General features: G+C 35.8%; 1 protein-coding gene across 1 annotated transcript; it reads right to left on the reverse strand.

Moving 5' to 3' along the window:
• Window positions 1–1,627: 1,627 nt before the first annotated feature.
• LOC108908580 (chloride channel protein 2-like) lies at window positions 1,628–20,950 on the reverse strand. Its single transcript, XM_018712653.2, is given in 29 exon segments — window positions 1,628–2,206; window positions 2,292–2,421; window positions 2,480–2,862; window positions 2,914–3,137; window positions 3,197–3,466; window positions 3,655–3,778; window positions 3,835–4,069; window positions 4,428–4,529; window positions 4,712–4,922; window positions 5,030–5,320; window positions 5,402–5,530; window positions 6,729–6,872; window positions 7,071–7,188; window positions 8,191–8,421; window positions 10,822–11,193; window positions 11,297–11,423; window positions 11,479–11,642; window positions 11,701–11,811; window positions 11,869–12,092; window positions 12,330–12,599; window positions 12,657–12,780; window positions 13,711–13,945; window positions 14,000–14,101; window positions 14,439–14,649; window positions 14,704–14,994; window positions 18,485–18,613; window positions 19,305–19,448; window positions 19,555–19,687; window positions 20,916–20,950. Coding segments are annotated over 29 exon segments (5,601 nt in total). The 5' UTR covers window positions 20,919–20,950; the 3' UTR covers window positions 1,628–1,837.
• Between the last annotated feature and the right edge of the window lie 322 nt (window positions 20,951–21,272).

The raw sequence follows: 21,272 nt of genomic DNA on the forward strand, positions 1-21,272 counted from the left end.
TAGCCCGCGGCAAGCCAAAAAAGTACATTTTTGAAAAATTTAAAAATACTAATTATTTTTCGAGATAACAATATATCGATTTAAAAAAAAAATCGCTCTCGAAAATTTACTAGATCTTCTGGGGGGATGGGGGGATTTAGGGATGGCCCTACAGTAACTGCTTATTTTCTTCGAAAAAGTTGTATTGCCATACTATTAAATAATTTTTACGATTTTATTAATTTTGAGGATAAAAAAAAATTACTGAAAAAATGCATTTTCTTTGGGTATCTTTTTTCAAATACTTAACAATTACAATTTTTATTTTATGAAAATGACTTAAAGAAAGAAATTACTGACAATCGCGAATAAAAAAAAATGTTTTTTACGGCCTTCTGGAGCCGAGATAACTTTTTTATTTTAAAAAAATCTAGAGGAGGCAACGAACATTTTACAGCAATGCGCTTGATGAATGTTAAAATTGAATACTTATATTTTCAAGAAAAAAATAATAGGATATACAGGGTGATTCACAAATTGTGACCCAAAATGAAACCTCATATTCTTTGGTGAATTTTAAGGGGAGTCTTTCTTATAAAGTTTCTATCTAGGACGCTTCGTTAAAAAGATACAGGGTGCTAAACTTCAAAAAATATTTTTAATTTTTTTTAAATAATTTAAAAACTAGTAAGTGAAATAATTTGAAATTGGGCACATGCATTTATGTAAACATTGTCCAAAATCTGAGGGCTTTTCCTAAAATTTACATGCTCCAGTGGCGGAGGGTATCGGTGGCATATTTTTCTAAATAAAATAGTACGCCACTGCTTTACAGTAACAACCATGATATTTTCGGATTCGTCTTTCAATTTTCTATAAAAACTTTATAGGAAAGACTCCCCTTAAAATTTACCAAAGAATACGAGGTTTCATTTTTGGTCACCATTTGTGAATCACTCTGTATGTTTCGTATCGTGGTCGTAGGACATTTTTTTAAATTCGTGAAAATATGTCAGGTTTCAAATGGCAATAATGCCATTCCGATTAAATTTTAACGATAAGAAAAAGATCTACATATTTCGATCCAAAAAAAAGAAGTCAAAGTTTCGGTAGATTTTTCGCGTATTTCCAATTATTTTGCAATACGCGCACAATTTGCACAGGAAAGTACAACTCTTAGAGAAAATTTTAAGCCCAAGATGGGTCACGTAAGTGCATTACTGTATGATTTATTGAAACTTGAAAAAAAATGTCTTTTTTTTCGAAAAATTCAATTTTTGCAAAAGCTATCAAATATTTTGCAATTTTACAAAAATGCACTTATTCTACTTATTCTACTACTACATATTCTGAAAGTTTCGTAATTTTTTTTTTTTCAAAGATAGAAATTAAAAAACATGCGATTTTCAGCCGTTTTTTTGCAATAACTAATACATTTGTTTATCAATTGACATGGCAATTGTCTTGGCTCAAAATTTTTGTTATAAAAAGTTCTACAACTTTTGTCCAAAACATTTTTTTCTAAAATGTAAAATTTTTTTTTTATGAAAAAAACTATTTTTTGCGACCTTTGGACGCCATTTTGAAAATGAAACCCTAACAGTCAGCTCATTCAATTCTACGGAATTTTTCCTAATTTTTTCGTGTCTTTGTTTATTGAACCAAATTTTGGCACGTAATTGGACTATAAGTCTGTCTGTCTGTCTCTCTCTCTACATTCCGTCTATAGTATACTGTCAATTCAATATAGTAATTTAATTTTAATAAATATTAACTAAATATAAACTAATATGTGTTACAGTCGGTACAACAAACATGTTTTGTTCAACGTATAAAATTAAAATTCTATATCCTCCACTTAAACTCTAGAGTCACTTGTGATTGATTCATGCTCGCTGTTCACGAAATCCTTCACATCACTAGCGCTAACCACCTCGTTATTATTTTCATTAACAGCCGGCACGTGTCCGCTATTCGCGTCTTCGATCGCTTTCCTCAACTCTTTCAAACCAACCACCCCCACCAACTTCCCGATGGCGGTGACGTAGGCAAGGTTCACCCCCACCATGGAAAATAGAGAGTGGACTTTGAGTAGGGACGTTTTCTCTACCAGCTGAAAAGGGGATGGGTCGATGTGGCAAGTAGAAAAATCTACCGGTAGTTGCATCTGTTCTTCCTCCCACTTCCTTTGATCTTCTGGACTCATGTCGCAAACTCTTTCCTTGGGCTGAAAGATGTCGAAGCGTAAGTACCGAAAGACAAGCTTTTGATCAGTGAATCAATGAAATATGGATGGTGACGAATCTACTTACAAGTTGAACCTTCTTCGAAGTAGTTGGGCTACTTGGGACGATATGTTCTTTGCCATCTATGGAATCTCTAGCAGTGTCTAGACCGCGTTGACTTTCATTGTTGTCGACATCTTGCAGTTGGGCGGATTTTCTATAAATAAGAGACGAAATACTTTACGTAAATCTTTTTAATTGGAAATCTTCTGTACCTGAAGATATTTTCAAAGGCAAGCCTTATCCTGCTCTCAGCCCCTGTAACTGTCGTGTAAGGGGTACTCCCTGGGCTGGTGGAAACGAAAGGACTGAATCCCTTGAGGGTGAATGAGTTGGTCTTCTTAAGAATCGACTTCTTGGGTTGAGAACCAAAGACGGGGTTGTACGTTGGTTGCTAGGAAAAATTAACCAATTGCAGATCAATAACTTTGCATTGTGTTAAAGGTACCTGATCTAAGTGGTTCTCCGACATTTGCCTTTGAAGCATATCTGGTGCTGGCACCACTTGAAATCTAGACGGCCTTCTCTTTCTCTCTTCCGCTTGTCTCATTTCTTCCAGAGCTCTCTCGGCTGCCTCTCTCTGTCTAATGGCTGCGATCTAGAAACACAGTCGTTAAAAATCATACAAAGTTCGATGACATCGTTGTACCTGCAAACGTCTGTCTTTTCCGATGTGTTTCTCTATCAGTTGAATGAGTTGCATCCTTTGAATTGACCCAAGCAAGACCATGTTTCCTGGGTTGTCCACGAGAGGGAAGCAAAGCAATCGCCTGTTGTCTTTTAAAAGGGTTTTCAACTGCTCGTAAGTCATTCCGTAGAAAATGTACTTTATGTCTCTTATCATGAAGTCTTCAACGCAAACTTTGTACATGCCTGAAATATGTTACAAAAATCAAAGTTATGGACCTTGGGATGTAAAATTATGAACTTACCACTGCTACTTGGTAATAAATCTGGAAGGTATGGCAGTTTCTTGATGAGTATGATGCTGTCGTAGATACTGGGCGACAACAAACTAGCTATGGCGTTGGAGATTAAAACGGCGATCATAATCGGTATTATGTGTGTGATTTGGCCGGTCATCTCGAATACTATCACCGATACGGAGATGGTGTGGGTGACAGAGCCACTGAAGGCTGCGGCTCCCACCGTTGCGTATCCCCCGGGGATGATTTCCGCCACTTTTCCACCATACCTCATCCCTAAAATGACAGGAGAAGCTATTGTTGTAGTTTATAATGCAAAACGTGAATAACATGAATGACAGTGGCTTGGCACGGCTTTTCATAGCGATCCGGACCACTACTGCGACGCCCTAACAACTAAACCGACGCTAAGCCACATTTAACATTTTTAAATTCGTTTAGGTCAAAAACTACACTTGCTTTACCTGTCGGAAACCACATGTGCATCAATTCGCCCACAATTCTTCCAAATCCGGCACCGATCTTGAAGACGGGGATGAAGCTACCGCTGGGTACGGGCACCGTGGAACAGATGATGGAGAATATGAACTGAAAACAGTTTTGATCGGTTTGGAGCTGTCGCTCGTAACAGCAAAAAAACTCACTGTGAAGACGGTGTAGCAGGCCAGGTTGACGCAGACGCCCGACCAAGGCGTCCTCCAGTGGCTGAGGGTGGCGTACTCGGCGACGGTGAGGTTCTCGTCTGTCCAGGTGAAGTTGCTGAAGAGCGAGGCTACCTGGTCGTGAGTGTTCAGGTCTCCAGCTATGAACTGGCCGGTGCCGAGGGGGAAGGACACTGTGGAGAGGAGGAGCGACACCAGCGCGGGGTAGAGAAATCGACTGCAAGAATGGGAAGGGTGTCACTTTATCCTCAAATAACTACTCTGCGACGATCGTTGCATTATACCCGTGATATCTAGGATTAGATAGAACCCACCAGACATATACCGGTTTCAAAGATATTAGTTCTCATCGGTCTGTCACAGGTGGAATAACTGACTCAATAATCCAACTATTTTTGTGGTCTTAACTATAGATATGGAGTGAGGATGCGCTGATACTTATTATTCAGACCTTCAAAGGGTCAAACTAGCAGAGAGCAACCTGCTATTTCGCAGGTGCTAAAAGCTCTTGGTATTGAGGGAGAGACGGAGTTCAAGCCTTATTAGGTACAAGTACCTCCAAGATCTCTACTTACTTTTTCTTGAGGAAACTGTTGATGAGTCTGCTGTGTCTCATATACATCACGTACTGTCGATGCACCCAGACGTAGAATGCTCCGCCCAAGCCACAAATTGCTCTGGAATCAACCGAATTTATTTAAAAAGTAGGTATGTTTAAAGATTCTGGCGCTTCGAAAGACATGTAGCTTCTTTCTTCAGAATAAAGAGAACGAAATGTCATCGACAGCGTAAAAATCAACCGCTAACGGCAACTTCTAAGTTGGTCACAAAAAAAAATGAATTATTATTAGACTCTTACCCCATCAGAGCAAATACAAACAACTCTTGAGGGTCAAAGGGGAAGTCCATGTAGAAATTGGTCTTAAAAACGGCAGTTACGGTGTCTGCCCTTTGGAACCACACTGCTAAGAGTCGAAACGTTGTGGCGCCGCACACAGCAGCGAAAAATCCCCTCCAGTAGTTGCGGACGGCAAAGTATACTGTGGTTACTTCTATACTGAACAGTACACCTAAAGAGATCACAATAAACAATGGGATAAGATCCATAACTTACAAAAAGTGTGAAGATAAATTTTACTACTGCCAGTACTGGCTCTTACTGGATCTTATAACTGACCTCCAACGGGCGCCGCGAAGCAGCTGGCCACCCCGACGGCGCAAGCAGCCGCCAGCATCTCCGTGGTCCTGTTCTCGTTCTCGTAGATGCCCTGGAACCCAGTGACCAGCTTGCTGAGGAGGGTAGCTGTGATACTGGCGATGTGGACGAAGGGGCCTTCCTTACCCAAAGGCATGCCGCTTCCTAGGGTCACTGTTAACCCTACCACTTTGGCTATCAGGGTTCGAAACGTCAGGTACTCCTTCAGGGTCACCCCTCTGAGGATGGTCTTCATTTCGGGTATACCAGAACCTAAAATGAACGGTATACAATTCCATGAAATTAAAATGTCTTGGAAGTATAGAGGATTCAATAGTGATGCTGTAAATTTACCAATAGATTGTGGTGCTACGAGTTGGACAAAACCGGTGCCAAATAGAATTAAGCAGACTGGTAGGGATATCCAAGCAGCGTATTGGGCAGCTGGGTGCATGGTCAGGTCTCTGAATAACCATATCCTTGCTGGAAGACATATTTTTTTCATATATTTAAATGTAAACGTAAATATAGACGCTTCGATATAATTTTAATGATGCTAGAAATCATTATTTTAAGTACCGAAGCGAAATTTTATATAATTTTATTTTTCAATATAATTTCCCTTAATTAAAGTATGAACCTGGAATGTACGATTTACTCACGGACCTTAGAATAAAACATTTTTTTTTCACTCTCTTGACTTTCTAATTCTAGTAATTCGAATTTTAATTACCAATCACATTTTTAATTTCGAATGTACTTTATAATTCTTTAAATTTTGTTTGAAATTTCTTTTTTTACAAAAATTTTAATTGATCGTATACTAATTTTTATTTAATTTGTCTTTCCTTTCTCAATTTCAACAATCTACTGTACTCCTATTGGTCACACTTATTCAACTTATAATTTATTTCTTTAAAATCAATATTACTAATTTTATTTTCCAAAGTTTACCTTTCCCTTTGATATTTTTAAAATCAATTCATTCTATTATAATATGTATGCCTCAACAATTTCTCATGCTGTCCGTTGTCAACAGTAGACGTTGAACGGTCATTTTCCCTACACAAGTCAATATTAAGTGATAAACATGGCCATTTCACTAAAGAAAACTTAGAAAAGCACGTAGTAATATGTTTTAACTCCTTCCAATATGCCATGGAAACCTTGTCTTAACACTAAGATTTATCGGGTAAGTGGTGTCAGTTAAATTTATATAGGTACTTTATCCTCTACTTAGCCTTGTTCTTTGGTAATAGTACCATGTTGCGACATATTTTCTGTAAACATATTAATATTTTCATTCGTAATCTGACTACGGTCCTGTTAAACTTCGCGCCGCACTAAGCTTACTTATAACATTCTATTTGAACTTTTAGAAAAGAAGAACAAATATTAGTCACTAAACTTTTCCAATAAAAAATACTGTTTTTCTATGAGGCAAAACAGTATATTTACGATTGTATACATAAGCAAAATTATTCGGCTGAGGTAATAGCGTCTGCTATATCTTTTATCACGCACGTATGTTGGAAACATGTCAATTGAACAGCATTTTAATGTGTTAGTGAGAAAATGTAATAAACGTTAAGCGTTTTCTTTTTTAAGTAACGTTTGACCCTGTTTTTTAACATATGTATTTAGACAATCGGATTTGCGTTTAGCTCAGGTTTGTACTTACCGTTGTCGCAAACTGATATTCCTCTGTCCATAATGAAACTCAGCAATGCCATGATCACCCCTAACAGTGCCAAAAAGACCCAGTCTTCTCCTAGTCTGGCGAAAGTATGTTTCCATAAAAAGTGGATAGATTTCGCAAATTTACCTGCATAATAAAATTACACAGTATTATTATGCTGTATTTATCAAGATTTAAATAATTATATGAACAAGCCAGTCGTTAATAATAGTATATTAATAAAAAAAATATTCTTAAAATTCATTTTAATTTCATTTTTATTATTATTTGGAAAAGGGTGTGGGGTGTTAATTCTGTTAATCCTTGCGAACTATGTAAAAATACCTTGGTACATTCGTAACTCGTTTTTTCGTGCTTTTTCTTCTCTCAGTCTTCTCTTTTCGGCAGCTTTTAAGCTCTCCAATTTTGCAGCTTGCCCCAATCTGTTGTATTTGCCATACATCTACAAATACAAGGTGGCCAAATGAAAACGAAACAGAGCCATTTTCAGGAACTGCGTCAATATTGTAGAAAAACGCTCAGACCCGTCGATTTTAGATTAAAGGGGGACATTCTTTGCTGGTATTTTTGACTCCGCCACTTTCACCCCTAAGCAAGGATAAGCATTACCCCAAGATATTTGAATGGCATTGGGGGTTGAGTAATATTTCATTTGAAAGCTCTTACAATTCTCTTTACAACAGACTTTAAATTTTATAATTCCGCCCAATACTTTGAAAAAAAATTACATTTAAAATTTAAATTATGTTTAATTGCTTACTTACTACTTAGTTGATTAAATGTTCAAATTGATGACCGCCCGCTTCCATACAAGAATAAAGATTTTGTTCGAAACGTTCGCGCACATTCCGAAGCATTTCCGGAGTGATTCGACGGCATTCGTCGACGATTCTTTGACGCAAATCTTCCAGCGACGCTGGCTGTGTTTTATAGATTTTACATTTTAGGTATCCCCACAAAAAGAAATCAAGGAGATCGTGGAAGCCACTCAATGCTGCCTCTTCTCCCAATCCAATTCCGTAGAAACCGTTGGTCCAAATATTGACGAACAATTAACTAACAAGTTCATCTTGATCCTACATTAAGTAAGAGCTTTCAAAAGAAATATTACTCAACCCCCAATGCCATTTAGATATTTTGGGGTCATACTTACCCTTGCTTGGGGGTGAAAGTGGCGGTGTCAAAAATACCAGCAAATAATGTCCCCTTTTAATCTAAAATCGACGGGTCTGAGCATTTTTCTACAATCTTGACGCAGTACCTGAAAATGGCTCTGTTTCGTTTTCATTTGCCACCCTGTATAATTTTTTGTTGATTTTCATTTGGCACACCTACATTCTACACAAATTATAATTAATTAATACTTAAAACTGCTATTACACCTGGTATTCAATAGTAAACACAAGCGTCTGTAAGTTGTGTGAAAGCGAATTTGATAACGTACCAATGTCTGCACGTAATCCTCCACGTCCTCAGGGGGTGGACAGGGGTAGAATGTCTGCGACTGCTTCCTTCTCTGTTGCTCCAGCAACTTGGCGAAATCCTCCCATTCCTTATCGGTTTCCTCTATGTTGCCCTCGTCTAAGTGTGTTTCTTTTTCGTCCATTGTAGTTTTTGGAAAGATGCGAGAAATTTCTTTGACTTTGACACTTCGCTTCCGATGTCTCACATTGTTCTCTCAGCAGTATTTAGCTGTTTTAGTTTGGAACTAAGCAGTTTTAACTAAAAAATAACAAGGCATTGTACAAAGCTTAGTACAAGAAGATGACCACTTCTGTATTTTTTTTATTTTCGACTTTAGGAAAATAATTTTCTATAAAAGTTGTATGTTGTTCTGAGAGCTTCGAAAATTTATATTAAAAGTTCATCTAAGTATATTTGTTCTGTGTCGGTTCATTTACTTTAGAAGTCGCATATGCGAATGTTTTCCTAAATGTGAATTTTTGGAGACCTCAGAGGTTTATAGGAAACTTTTAGAAATTATTATTTTGGTGGAAAACTCTACAGATTTAGTTAGTGCCAAAGGAAAGACAGTGATCCAGAACTGAAATTATTAAAAATTAATTCAGTGTCATTAGTTTTGGGGCGATCGACTTACCAAGACGGGATTTTAAGTCAAGTTTCCTGTTTGCTCTTTCATTTTTCTTGCAACGGCGGTGAACCAAATTTCCTTTATTTCTGAAGTAACTTCAGTCACTTCTAACTTGGTCCGTCTTGTATTTTATCTCGTTAAGAAACTATTTTTAACAAATGACGTACCTCTTGAACATCGTTCATACGAATTTGCCGCAGTCCACAATTATCGCAGTAAGTTAAGGAAAACCCCGATCTGTAATTCGCAAATAACTAGTTCGGTGTTACTAACGAACCGCGGCGCGGCATATAAATATTTTGATCAAATAAATGCAAAAGTAACACGCGTGATACGTGTGGCCAATTAAACGAAACGTTTAGCGAGTCGGCACTAACAAATAGTCCATTTTCACTTGTTTCTGTTTCGAATTACCACGCCAACTGATTATTTTCCCTCTGACGGATCAGATTCGCGAGAGATAACGGCCGTCGGACAAAAGACTTGTCGTGGATTCGTCATCATTTTTCTCACTTAATCCTGGACGTTAACCATCCGTCAGACAGACGTCTTAGATTGCCGTGAATGGTCAGCAATTTTTCAATTGTCTTGGAATTATTTAATTCAGACGGATTCGTGGATGAGTCGATTACGCCACTTATCGTTTGACATTGCTTGATGGCGTCTTCCTTTTTTTTTAAGTTATAATTAGTATAATAACACGCGTTCTAATGATCTATCTATTTATTATTATAAAACAGATGCATTATCTAATCGGATTTGATACAGGGACGGTTCAAGGTGAGGATTTGAAGAGGGTAATAAATCTGTTCCACCTAAATTTATTGAAGAATATAAAAAACATTTTATCTGCTACCACTATAGTAAATAGACTAGGAGGTAAGTGGATTTTACTGTAGAAGTGGAAGTTGCTGTGGACAACGGAAGGTAACTGACCTTCCTAGGGAAAAAAGCGATTTCTACTTATAAATACATATTTTATGAACGAATAAATAGACATATTTGATGAACATTACATTTTATTAATTATTATGAATGAATATTTATAGTAATTGTAAAGTTGTTACATTTAGTAACATTTATAAAATCTGGATAATTATTTCCCTCGCGTTTACTAATTGTCACATTTTTCTCAAAATGATTTGACCGCTCCATTTCTGTCACCGGAGGCTCAATATTATCTGACTGAACCTAGAGTTGAAGTGTCATTGTAAAGAATCCTGTTGGCTATTTAATTTTTGTCACTGAAACTGCCACCAACATAACTTTCTGCAATTGTGGCTGATTTCCACCCACCACGTCTCCTGATTGCTAATACATCAACTCCTGTATTAGCCAGTAACGTTGCCGATGTTCTTTGGAATGAATGGCCTGTATATGTTTCAGGATGTTCTAGTTTCAAAAAACTGCGCAATCTTATTAGGAATCATAGAAAGGGTATTCTTGCCGATTGGTTGGTTGTAATATCTACCTGCGTTATAGCGCATAAAAACACTTATACAATAAATAACTATTAATATCACATTATCTGTCATGAAAAGCCTATCTGTCAGATTTTAATTATAAGTCTAGAATTCAGTAAATTTTCAAATAAGCGAAGCTATGGTTAGATTCGTTTTTTAGAAATGCACCATATAATTAAGATACCTTTGCTAATCTTATTTGAATACATTTTTTTTTTATTTGAACTTGAAATAAAAAAATAGGCAACCAATAGCATTTTTAATATTTTTTTTAAGTAGGCGAAACATTCAACTAAACACATTTTTCATTGCTTAAAAGATACGGTCAGAAGTCTATCAAGTACTTGAAACGGGTAATTGACATTTATTTGTAAGGCCACATTTTACAGTTTGAAAAATTTTTATCACATTTTCCATAATTTTCAAAATCAGTTAAAATATAACTGAGACTATAACCAGATCCATCAACTGCTTGCTGTCAGTTAAATCTGCATCCACATCCCTTCTGTAAAAATCACACTTCTGAATCCTTGGACAGCATCGCTGAATCAGTCCCTTGTCCCACTGAACAGTCTTTATCGTCAATACAAAACGTTTCGTCATCGTTTTCATCATCGGCGTAAGGAAGAGCGCCGCTATTGGCGTCTTCGATGGCTTTACGAAGCTCCTTCAACCCCACCACCCCCACCAATTTCCCGATTGCTGTTACGTAACCGTACTTTACCCCCACCATCGAGAAAAGGAAGTGGACCTTGAGTAGGGACGTTTGCTCTACCAATTGGAAGGGCGCTGGGTCTATGTGACAAGTAGAGAAGTCTACGGGAACGGCCATCTGTTCTTCCTCCCACTTCGTTTGTTCTTTGTGGTCCATGTCGCAGATCCCTTCCAATGACTAAAAAAAAAATAAGTAAGGACTAAAAGTTTCGTATTTAGTACTGAAATTGGATATATTGTCAAATAATTCATCCCTAGGCATGAATCATCATGATCCTTACCAAATGAACACTATTCGACGATGCTGAGGTCATAGGGAGAACCTCGATCTTATTGCTCAAAGATCCATCGAAGATGTCTTGGTTTTGGCTAGCTTCATCGTCTGCATCTTGAAGATTACTTGACGCACTACGTAAAACATGAAACTAGACAAAGCGAATCTAATACAACCCTTCAAATTTACCTGAAAATTGAATCGAGTGCAAACCGTATTCTATTATCTGGACTAGTTACTGTCTGGTAAGGATTTGACACGGAATTAGTTGAGGGGAATGGTCTAAAAGTGAATGTGTTAGCTTTCTTCCAAACGGACTTCTTTGTTCTCGATCCTTGATTGTATACTGTTGTCTAAAATAGGTATTAGGATTTCAAATGAAACTCGTTAATTAATTTGGTCGTTACTAACTTGATCTAACTGGTTCTCAGACATCTGTTTCTTCAGCATAGATGGTCTTCTCTGTCCATCTTCAACAGTTTTCAATTCTATTTCTGCTGTTCTCCTTCGAAGGGTTGCTACCTAAGGTCATAGTAATATTTTTATCGTCTCACATAAGATTTTGTGTCGCAGGTGTACCTGTATTCGTTTTTCTCTTCCTATCTGATATTCTATCAATTGTACAAGCTGAATCCTTTGTATGGACCCTAACAAAACCATGCTTTCTGGTTTGTCAACTAAAGGAAAACTCTGTAAATGGTTATTCTCTTTTAAAACAAATAATAATTGTTTGTAAGTTGTACCATAGCAAATATACTTGACGTCCCTTACCATGAAGTCTTCTACATATATCCTGTAAATACCTAAGAAAAATCATGAGTTAGATTCATTTAGTTGGTAATATAATATACAGTGCGTTCATGATGAAAGGAACAATTTCGTTTAAAATTCAGGTAATATGTATACAATTTTCTTATGTCAAAAATTCCGCAACTAAAAATGCCAATCGAAGTGTCCGAGCATTTTTCCATAAAATAATTACCAGAATGTTAAACGAATTTGTTCCTTTCATCTTGAACGCACTGTATATGAGCACTTACCACTACTAGTCGGTAGTAAATCCGGTACGTAAGGCAATTTTTTTATCATTATAATGCTGTCGTAGATGCTGGGTGCCAACAGACTCGCTATAGCGTTTGAGATCAAAACGGCGATCATAATCGGTATTATATGGGTGATCTGTCCCGTCATTTCAAACACTATCACTGATACGGAGATGGTATGGGTGACGGAACCACTAAACGCTGCAGCACCCACCGCTGCGTATCCCCCAGGGATGATTTTTGCTACGTTGCCACCATATCTCATTCCTAATAGAACTTATTTCCATCAAAGTCACGAATGGTATAAAATTCGATCGAAATTACCTGTAGGGAACCAGATGTGCATCAGCTCCCCTACCATCCGGCCAAATCCGGCACCAATCTTGAAAACTGGTATGAAGAGGCCGCAAGGCACAGGCATTGTTGTGCAGATCACTGAAGCGACGAACTGAAAGGAACAGATGGAGGTGGTACATTAATTAATAATTGATTTACTAATTAGCATTGTTACTGAAATTGTCGTTGCCCGCCAAAATTATATAGAGGGTGTTAATGAACTTATGTCAAAAATTTATAGGGGTGAAAAAGGAGCTAAAACTGAGTTAACTGATGTGTAGCAAAAACCAGATCCGCGTAATTTATGGGACGGTTTACAAGAAAACGGGGGCTCAATAGTTAGGCCTTCTAAGAATAACCACGGTCACTGGAGGAAGGTGTTAGCTGAATTTAATTACATTAAAGAGATTGTAAATTCATAGTCACCCATCAAAATCCTTATCAAATAAATAGGATCATGAAATCGGCAATCAATTAAAACTTTCCCAGATTAGCGTAAATAGTCGCATTCTAATGTAAACCAAGACACAGGAGTGGGAACTGAGGGTTGTACCGGGTGTACCAATGGAGGTGTTCGACTGAAAGCGTGGAGGCGGACACCGCACTTTTGCCATTAGGGCCTAAAGTATACATTATATAGATTGGGAATTTATCTTAGATACAATTAGGGGGGTTAATCCGAAGATATCTCACCCCTTTAGACTTTTTTTGGTGGGGATATGTGAAAAGTGTATTCAACGTAACATCGACCAACTGCGACATCATATTGCCAAAGTTTGTAATACGATTCGCGAGGACGTGGCAATGTTGCAACGCGTGCGAGCGAATTGGATACGCCGCGCTGAAGGTTGTGTGCAAGCAAATGGTGGGTGCATCGAACATCTTCTATGAAAATCAGCAGTTCTCAAAAAGTGCTTCCTTGCAATGTTGAGGTACAGATTTTAAAAATTACATTTTACTCAATATAAAACCGTGTATTTTGACATAACGGACATATGGCAAAAATATTTGACATAAGTTCATTAACACCCTGTATATTTACAGTGAATATTGTGTACAGTGCTAAGTTGGCGACGACATCAGTCCAGGGATTAGTCCATTGCAGGATTACATCCTTTTCTTCGATGGTAGCATTGTCCCCTGTCCACGTGAAGTTCGTGAAGAGCGACACTACTTGATTGTTCCCCAACAGTTCACCTCCAATGAACTGGCCGGCACCTGGTGGAAACGTTATCGATGAGACGATCAAAGTGGCGACGCCAGGGTACAACAAGCGGCTGGAGGATCGAATACGGTTTATTATGTTACAAGGACGTGCGTTGGAAACTTACTTTTTCTTCTTTAAGAAATTCAGGATCTTGCTATTGCCCATGAAGATTACGTATCGCCTGTGGACCCAGACGTAGAAAGCTCCTCCCACACCGCAAATGGCTCTGGAATAAAGAAAGAATTTCCACAATATGCTATAGTGAATTGTAATGTGCCGTTCATTTCGCATAGTGTTCAGGTAATACATTCAGATGACTGAGGTTGCATGGTTTAGTAGACATAAATGAATGAATTTAGCAGATCAAGACTGTTGTATAGTAAACAATGAATTCTCAGTCTGAACAACCAAGCAATTGAAACGAGCAAAGACTTTCTGATATGAATAGTTAGTGTTTGTGAGTATTGAGTACTTGAAAAATGGTTTACATCCATTATGTCTCACATCGAACTTAATGGAAGACCAGATAAGCGAATGGAGTCCAAGACACTTTTCTGCCTTACCCTATCAAAGCGAAGACGAACAATTCTTGCGGATCAAAGGGAAAGTCCATATGGAAATTGGTCTTGAAGACGGCAGTTACTGTATCCGCTTTTTGGAACCACACGGCTAGAAGGCGAAAGGTCGTGGCTCCACAGACAGCCGCGAAGAAGCCCCGCCAGTAATTTCGAACGGCAAAGTAAACCGTCGTTACTTCTATACTGAAGAGTACACCTGAAAATAAAATTCGTAGATTCATTTGGTCCAATCTCAGGAAGATTTACCGACCTCCTACTGGTGCAGCGAAGCAGCTGGCAACTCCAACGGCACAGGCAGCGGCCAACATCTCCGTGGCTCTGCTCTCGTTCTGGTAGATGCCTTGGAACCTCGTGATCAGCTTGCCTAGGAGAGCAGCGGTCATGCTGGCTATGTGGACGAAAGGACCTTCCTTCCCCACGGGTACGCCACTGCCTAAGGTGGCCGTCAGCCCTATGACCTTCACCACCAGCGTCCGGAACGTCAGGTACTCCTTCATGGCTACCCCACGGAGGATGGTCTTTATCTCCGGAATGCCCGAACCTGAGAAATACAAGTACTGAGATTATTTATTTAAAATCCGCATCTGTCACACCATCTACATGTGGGACCATGGCTCTATTATTAGTCCAGGCGGTATCTGTCTTACAAAGGGTGTACTTGGGTAAAACGCATATGATCGGAGATTTTTGCTTTAACGGCTTCTAAATCACATCAGAAATGATAATTTTTCTATGCAAATAAAAAAAAACGTGGGCTTAATTGTTATTACAAAAAAGTATAAAAAAATAACAAAAAAAATCATTTTTTTCTTGGATTTCTCGTCGACAACTTAGCAACTATTGATTTTAGACAAAAATGGAAGAGGAAAAAAAGTTTTGTGTTTAAATTTTGAACAAGATAGAGTTAGTTGCAATTCGAAAAAATAATTATTGTTGTTGCAAAAATCGGAAAAATCATTTAAAAAATTGCAAAAAATGCTAGTTTATTTGTCAATTTTTGTCAGACACTTGAATAATACCTAGGATCTTCATACTTTTTCCAATTAAACTTCTTAGTGCATAGAATCATCACACCAAATTTTATACAATTCGGTTCGATAGTTTTTACATAATTGTTTAATTTTTTTATTTTTTTTTAAATTGAAAAATTTTCAAAATCAAATTTCTAAAAATCTAAAGCCTCTGATTACTTGAAAATTTCACCACAAAAAGAAGAGTTCTCAAGCTTTAAGATGCTTTTTGAAAAATTCAAATCGGACGATTAGGAGAGCCGTGGTGATTGTTTAAACATTTTCGCAATTTTCACGCTTATAAACAATTGCAATAATTTAATGTTCTTCTCAAATTTTTGGTAATACTAGTAAGTTTGTTTAAATATAATAAAATTGTTTAAACAATAATTATTTAAATAAACAATTGAAAATTGGTATTAATTTTTAGTTGTAGGATAAATTTCTAAAAGTCTTTCAAAAATTATTACTCACATAAATTGTGAATAATTATAATTTTAATTTTTTCGTTTACTTTTAAAATATTTATCTAAAATTTTTTTTATTTATAAAAAAAAGTATAAGAATCTTTAGGATACTTAATTAATACAAACAACATGGTGCAACATGCAAAAATTTTGGTCGTGAAAATTAACATAGTAAATAAATAAACATAATAAATTAATCATTTTTTTTTATCGGCATGTCAAAAGTCCAATAATTAATAATAAAATGTAGTTGAAAATATAATAATTGAATTTTTTAGTTGCGAGACATCGATTTAAAAAAAAATCATCGTAATTGGTCCATTAGACGCTGAAATAAGTAAAATTTTTCCTAGTGTCGCAATTTTGAACTCGAGAATTCAGATCGGAGTAGCTGTGTGTTTGCTCCCCCCACCACTGATACCTCATTGATTTCACGCGGTCTTGAATATCTTTGAGTGACATTTTATATGGGACGCCCGTGATTGCAAATTTTGAAAATTTATATCTGGAAAGTACTCGGAATAACAAACCTATTGGTTCAAAAAACAGCCCTTATAGTTTTGCTGTAAATAAGGGTTAACTTTAACGGGCTATAACTCCGAAAGTTATGGGTGGACCATCATGTTTTTTTTAAATACTCGCCTTTCCGAGTATTTTCAAACCATATTTTAAAATAAAAAATAATTTGAAAAAACATTAAATTATTGCAATTGTTTATAAGCGTGAAAATTGCGAAAATGTTTAAACAATCACCACGGCTCACCTAATCGTCCGATTTGAATTTTTCAAAAACCATTTTAAAGCTTGAGAGCTCTTCTTTTTGTGGTGAAATTTTCAAGTATTCAAAGGCGTTAGATTTTTAGAAATTTTATTTTGAAAATTCTTTAATTAAAAAAAAATAAAAAAATTAAACAATTATTATGTAAAAACTATCGAACCGAATTGGATGAAATTTGGTGTGATGATTCTATGCACTAAGAAGTTTAATTGGAAAAAGTATGAAGATCCTAGGTATTATTCAAGTGTCTGATAAAAATTTACAAATAAACTAGCATTTTTTGAAATTTTTTAAATGATTTTTCCGATTTTTGCAACAACAATAATTATTTTTTAACTCTATCTTGATCAAAATTTAATTACAAAACTTTTTTCCTCTTCCATTTTTGTCTAAAACGAATAGTTGCTAAGTTGTCGACGAGAAATCCAAGAAAAAAATGAATTTTTTTGCTATTTTTTAATACTTTTTTGCAATAACAATTAAGCCTACGTTTTTTTTTATTTGCATAGAAATATTATCATTTCTGATGTTATTTAGAAGCCGTTAAAGCATAAATCTCCGATCATATGCGTTTTACCCAATCCGAAACAAGTACCGCCTGGACTATATAAGATATATTCGAAGTCAGTGGTAAAAGAGCGTGTTTTTTTCGAAATTGACATAGTTTATTTGTTTTTTCTTGGGCATTTTTGCGCAATATTTTTTTAATGAAGGCGTTACCCAAAATCTATACCATGCTGTTTTCTTAATTTTTTCTTATTTTATATTATTTGTAAATATATATAATTTAATTCAAATCTTTTATAGTTTTGAAATGTATTATCTCGGACTTTAGCTACAATATCTGTTACAGTTCACCATAAACTGCAAACATATTTGTTTCAAAACTACCAGCTCCTTAAAATATACAGGGTGTTTCAGGATTATATGCAAAAATTTTAAATACGAATTGGGAATCGGAAAATAAGAAAAAAGTTCCTATGGACGTATGTCCGGAAACGATTCGTTAAGGAGTTACGGTCGTTTAAAAATGGCGGTCGAGTTTTAAATTTTTTTCTCAAATTTTAAAACAGATAAAATCCTGTATTTATATCTATTGAGACCTACTACCTGGTTGTAATAGAGAAGTTATTATTTTTATAATTAATTAATAATAATGAATGAATATAATTAAAAGTATTAAATTTATTTGTCCGATTGGTATTTGTTTTCACTTTCATGGCAATCTTTGACCGGCTTATTATAATTTTTCGTTATCTGATGTTCCGAAGTTTGGCACTACATAAAAAAACACTCAATAGACATTTGTCGTTCAAATTTGGTATATGGGTATTTTAATAGGTGTTGAATAGCCTGGTAATATTATCTTTTTAATAAAAAAATGCCTAATACTACTTTCTGGAAAAACGACCCTTTTAAAAAATCGTAGTAGGCCAGGCTTTTGTCACATCAATAAAATGATTAGTAGAATATAACCTCCTATCAGGGCATTATTTGTAAAAAAATTGGCTTGCGCAAAGTCCACAGCCTTCTCACATTTCCAGAGGTGTTAACCTGAAAAACGGGACACACTGTATATAAACGTGCGATACCTTAAAATCAACCTTCACCTTCAAATGTTGTACATTTGAAGCAAGAAATTTTTTTTGCTTGTAGATGGTCAGTTGGACTAAATTGTTAGAAGAATCAATTAGATTTTGTTCTGGATGTGTGAGGAGCTTTAGATTAAGACTGGCCTAACGCGATGAGATTCACATTTGGCTTTATTTAACTCACCTATAGATTGAGGGGCTACCAGTTGAGCCAAACCGGAACTAAACAATATTAGAATAACCGGAAGTGCGACCCATGCCACGTACTGTGTCGTTAGGCTGTAGGCTGACTTGTTGTATAGCCACAATCTCGCTATAAATAAAGAAAAATAGATACATATATTTTTTATGTTTACTTGACAAATAGTTTTAACAATGCCGTTCTATAAACGTGTATTTGTTAAAAATTTTGCAAGCGTCTAAAAAATGTTTGCAATTTTTCATAAAAGAACTTATTAAAAATTTAGTCTTCAGTTTGATAAATAACCATAAGTATACAGGGTGGTTTTGGAAGTGGGGTTTTGATTGTAACACCTGCCTTTTTATTAAAATTAAAATTTATCAAATAGGTACTCGTTTTTTCCGGTATTTAATTGTGCGTTACGGTCCTGAACAAGATGACCGTTTCAGGTGCGTAATCATATAAATTTCATTGCTAAAAACTACTAAATTTAGTAAGTAAAAAAATTTGTTGGGAGATTAGAAATAATATCCACTTAAATTATCACCAACATGTAAAAAACTAAACCAAAATTTAGAATAAAGGCGATTATTAAAATGCCAAAGAACGACGACGTTAGAAATGACGGCAAACGCTGATTGATATCCGCACGGTAGTGCCAATTTATGATTAATAATTACAGGACCGGCGTCAGAGAAATCTTTAACTTCAAATTTAATTTCTGTTTTTATAAAATTTTTATTGGAGTAAAATTTTGTGAAACGCATTATTTTGGCATAAAATTAAACCTCACTTTCGGGAACACACAGAAAATATGGCTTACCCTCATTGCACAAAGCTATTCCTCTGTCCATTAGAAAACTGACAAGCGCCATTATGACACCCAGAAGGGCCAAAAAGACCCAGTCTTCCCCTAGTTTCGCGAACGTACGTCTCCATATCGACCTTAGGTATTTCGCTAATTTCCCTGTTTTCAGAAAATCGTAAAATATTACACCAAAACGTATAAATGGAGCGAACTATGATTTATTTACGGAAAAAATATTGCAGAGATAGAGAAAATTGTCTCTAACCTTGGGATCCCCGTCCTCTAAGTTCTTTTTTTCTGGCTTTGTCCTCCTTTAGTCTACGTTTCTCTTGCTCTTTTTCACTCAAGTCTTCTGTTGACTCGACAGCACCTAAATGTCGGACATAGCGACCATACATCTGGAGAAGATTCAGATGTAAATGAATGTATTTGCTCGGATTGCCAATGAAAACTTCTTAAATGTCCAAAATCGACAGAATATGCAATCGTATGTACGGGGTTAGTCACTATAATCTGACAACTTGTTGTGAGTTTATTATTGAAATTACAAAACAGTTTTTAATACAAAAGTTTTAGCTTTTTTACGAATTTTTATGATACAGTATTAGAAAAAACAATTGAATAATGGAAATTCGTCGATTAGCGGCAGCAGGTCTTCTAATTTGTTTTCTATTTGATTTTAAAGAAAATGCAAGTATCTTTCCTCAGTCAAAGCACCTTCATAAAATAGTGGGCCAATGATTTTATTTCTCAATATACCGCACCAAACATTAAACCATGTACGTCCTTGACTTGGAATTTCCCTATTATACTGAGGATTTTCATTTGCCTAGGTATGAGCATTTTTTCTATTATAAATGCCAGCTGTTGTAAAAGTCGCCTCATCAGTCCATAAAATCTGTTCAAAATAGTTTAGATCGCCATTTTTCAAGCAGAGCATTTCTCTGCAGTCGCTGAATTTTTTGATTTTGGGCAAGTTTTTGGACCGGTAGTTTTATAGGGGCGGTATTTATATTTATATAACGTTCTAATAATTTTACTTCGGCTTATTTTTAATTGTCTTGAAGCATTTACTCTTGTGGCCTTTCTACAATAATTTTATATTTGAATTTACCATGGTGAACCTCGAATGAATATTTGCTTACATTGAAAATATAGTAATATAGTTAGTTCTAATTCTTCATTTGGAATAATTCTTCGTTTCTGTCTTCCAAGAGATTTTGTTTCTCTAAAGCGTTGCTTAACGTCGTAAAATGCAGCTCGAGATGGAATTGAAAAACCAAAAACTTTTTTGTAATTTCAATAATAAACTCACAATAAGTTCAGTCAGATTATAGTGACTAACCCTGTACATATTTGTACAAGTTGGAAACTTTGAAGTCTCAGCTTTTCTTTATAATCTATATTTTGTCACAATATCACGAAACTCCATAGTTATAAAAACGTAGTAATTTTTTGGAACGCATACTTTGGTGTAAAGATGCAAGAAATTCAAACATCTCGAAAAATGGGTCATAAATTTGAAATGTTTGGAGCATTAAAAAAACTCATATAAAAAATGTTACGTGAGAGATACAACTAGATTTCCAAATACGAAAACAAGAGAGTAATCATTAAAAAACTTACCATTTTCGATCAGTCTGATAACACCTCGAAGGCGACATTTGTACAAGTCAACAAATCCGAATGTCGCGTCTATTAAAAACTGCCCTGTGCAAATATTATTCGGTTTTGACATTTTCCTTAGTTGTCCTAATTAATTGTCTCTATTGTCTATATGGATTATCAAAACATACCTACCAAATTGCGATATAGTGGTGATTAGCAGGACGAAACAAATATTTGGCGTTTGAATTGAAATGATCTCAATATTTGTACTGTTCTTGCAAGTAATTGTTCTAATTGGTAAGACAATGGGAGAGGTGTTTCTTCTGAAAATACTTGTGGGCAAAAATCTGTAATTTGTAAGAATAGGAGATCTAT

This window comes from Anoplophora glabripennis, unplaced genomic scaffold, assembly GCF_000390285.2.
Source record: "Anoplophora glabripennis isolate ALB-LARVAE unplaced genomic scaffold, Agla_2.0 scaffold316, whole genome shotgun sequence".
NCBI classification, from domain to species: Eukaryota; Metazoa; Arthropoda; class Insecta; order Coleoptera; family Cerambycidae; genus Anoplophora; species Anoplophora glabripennis.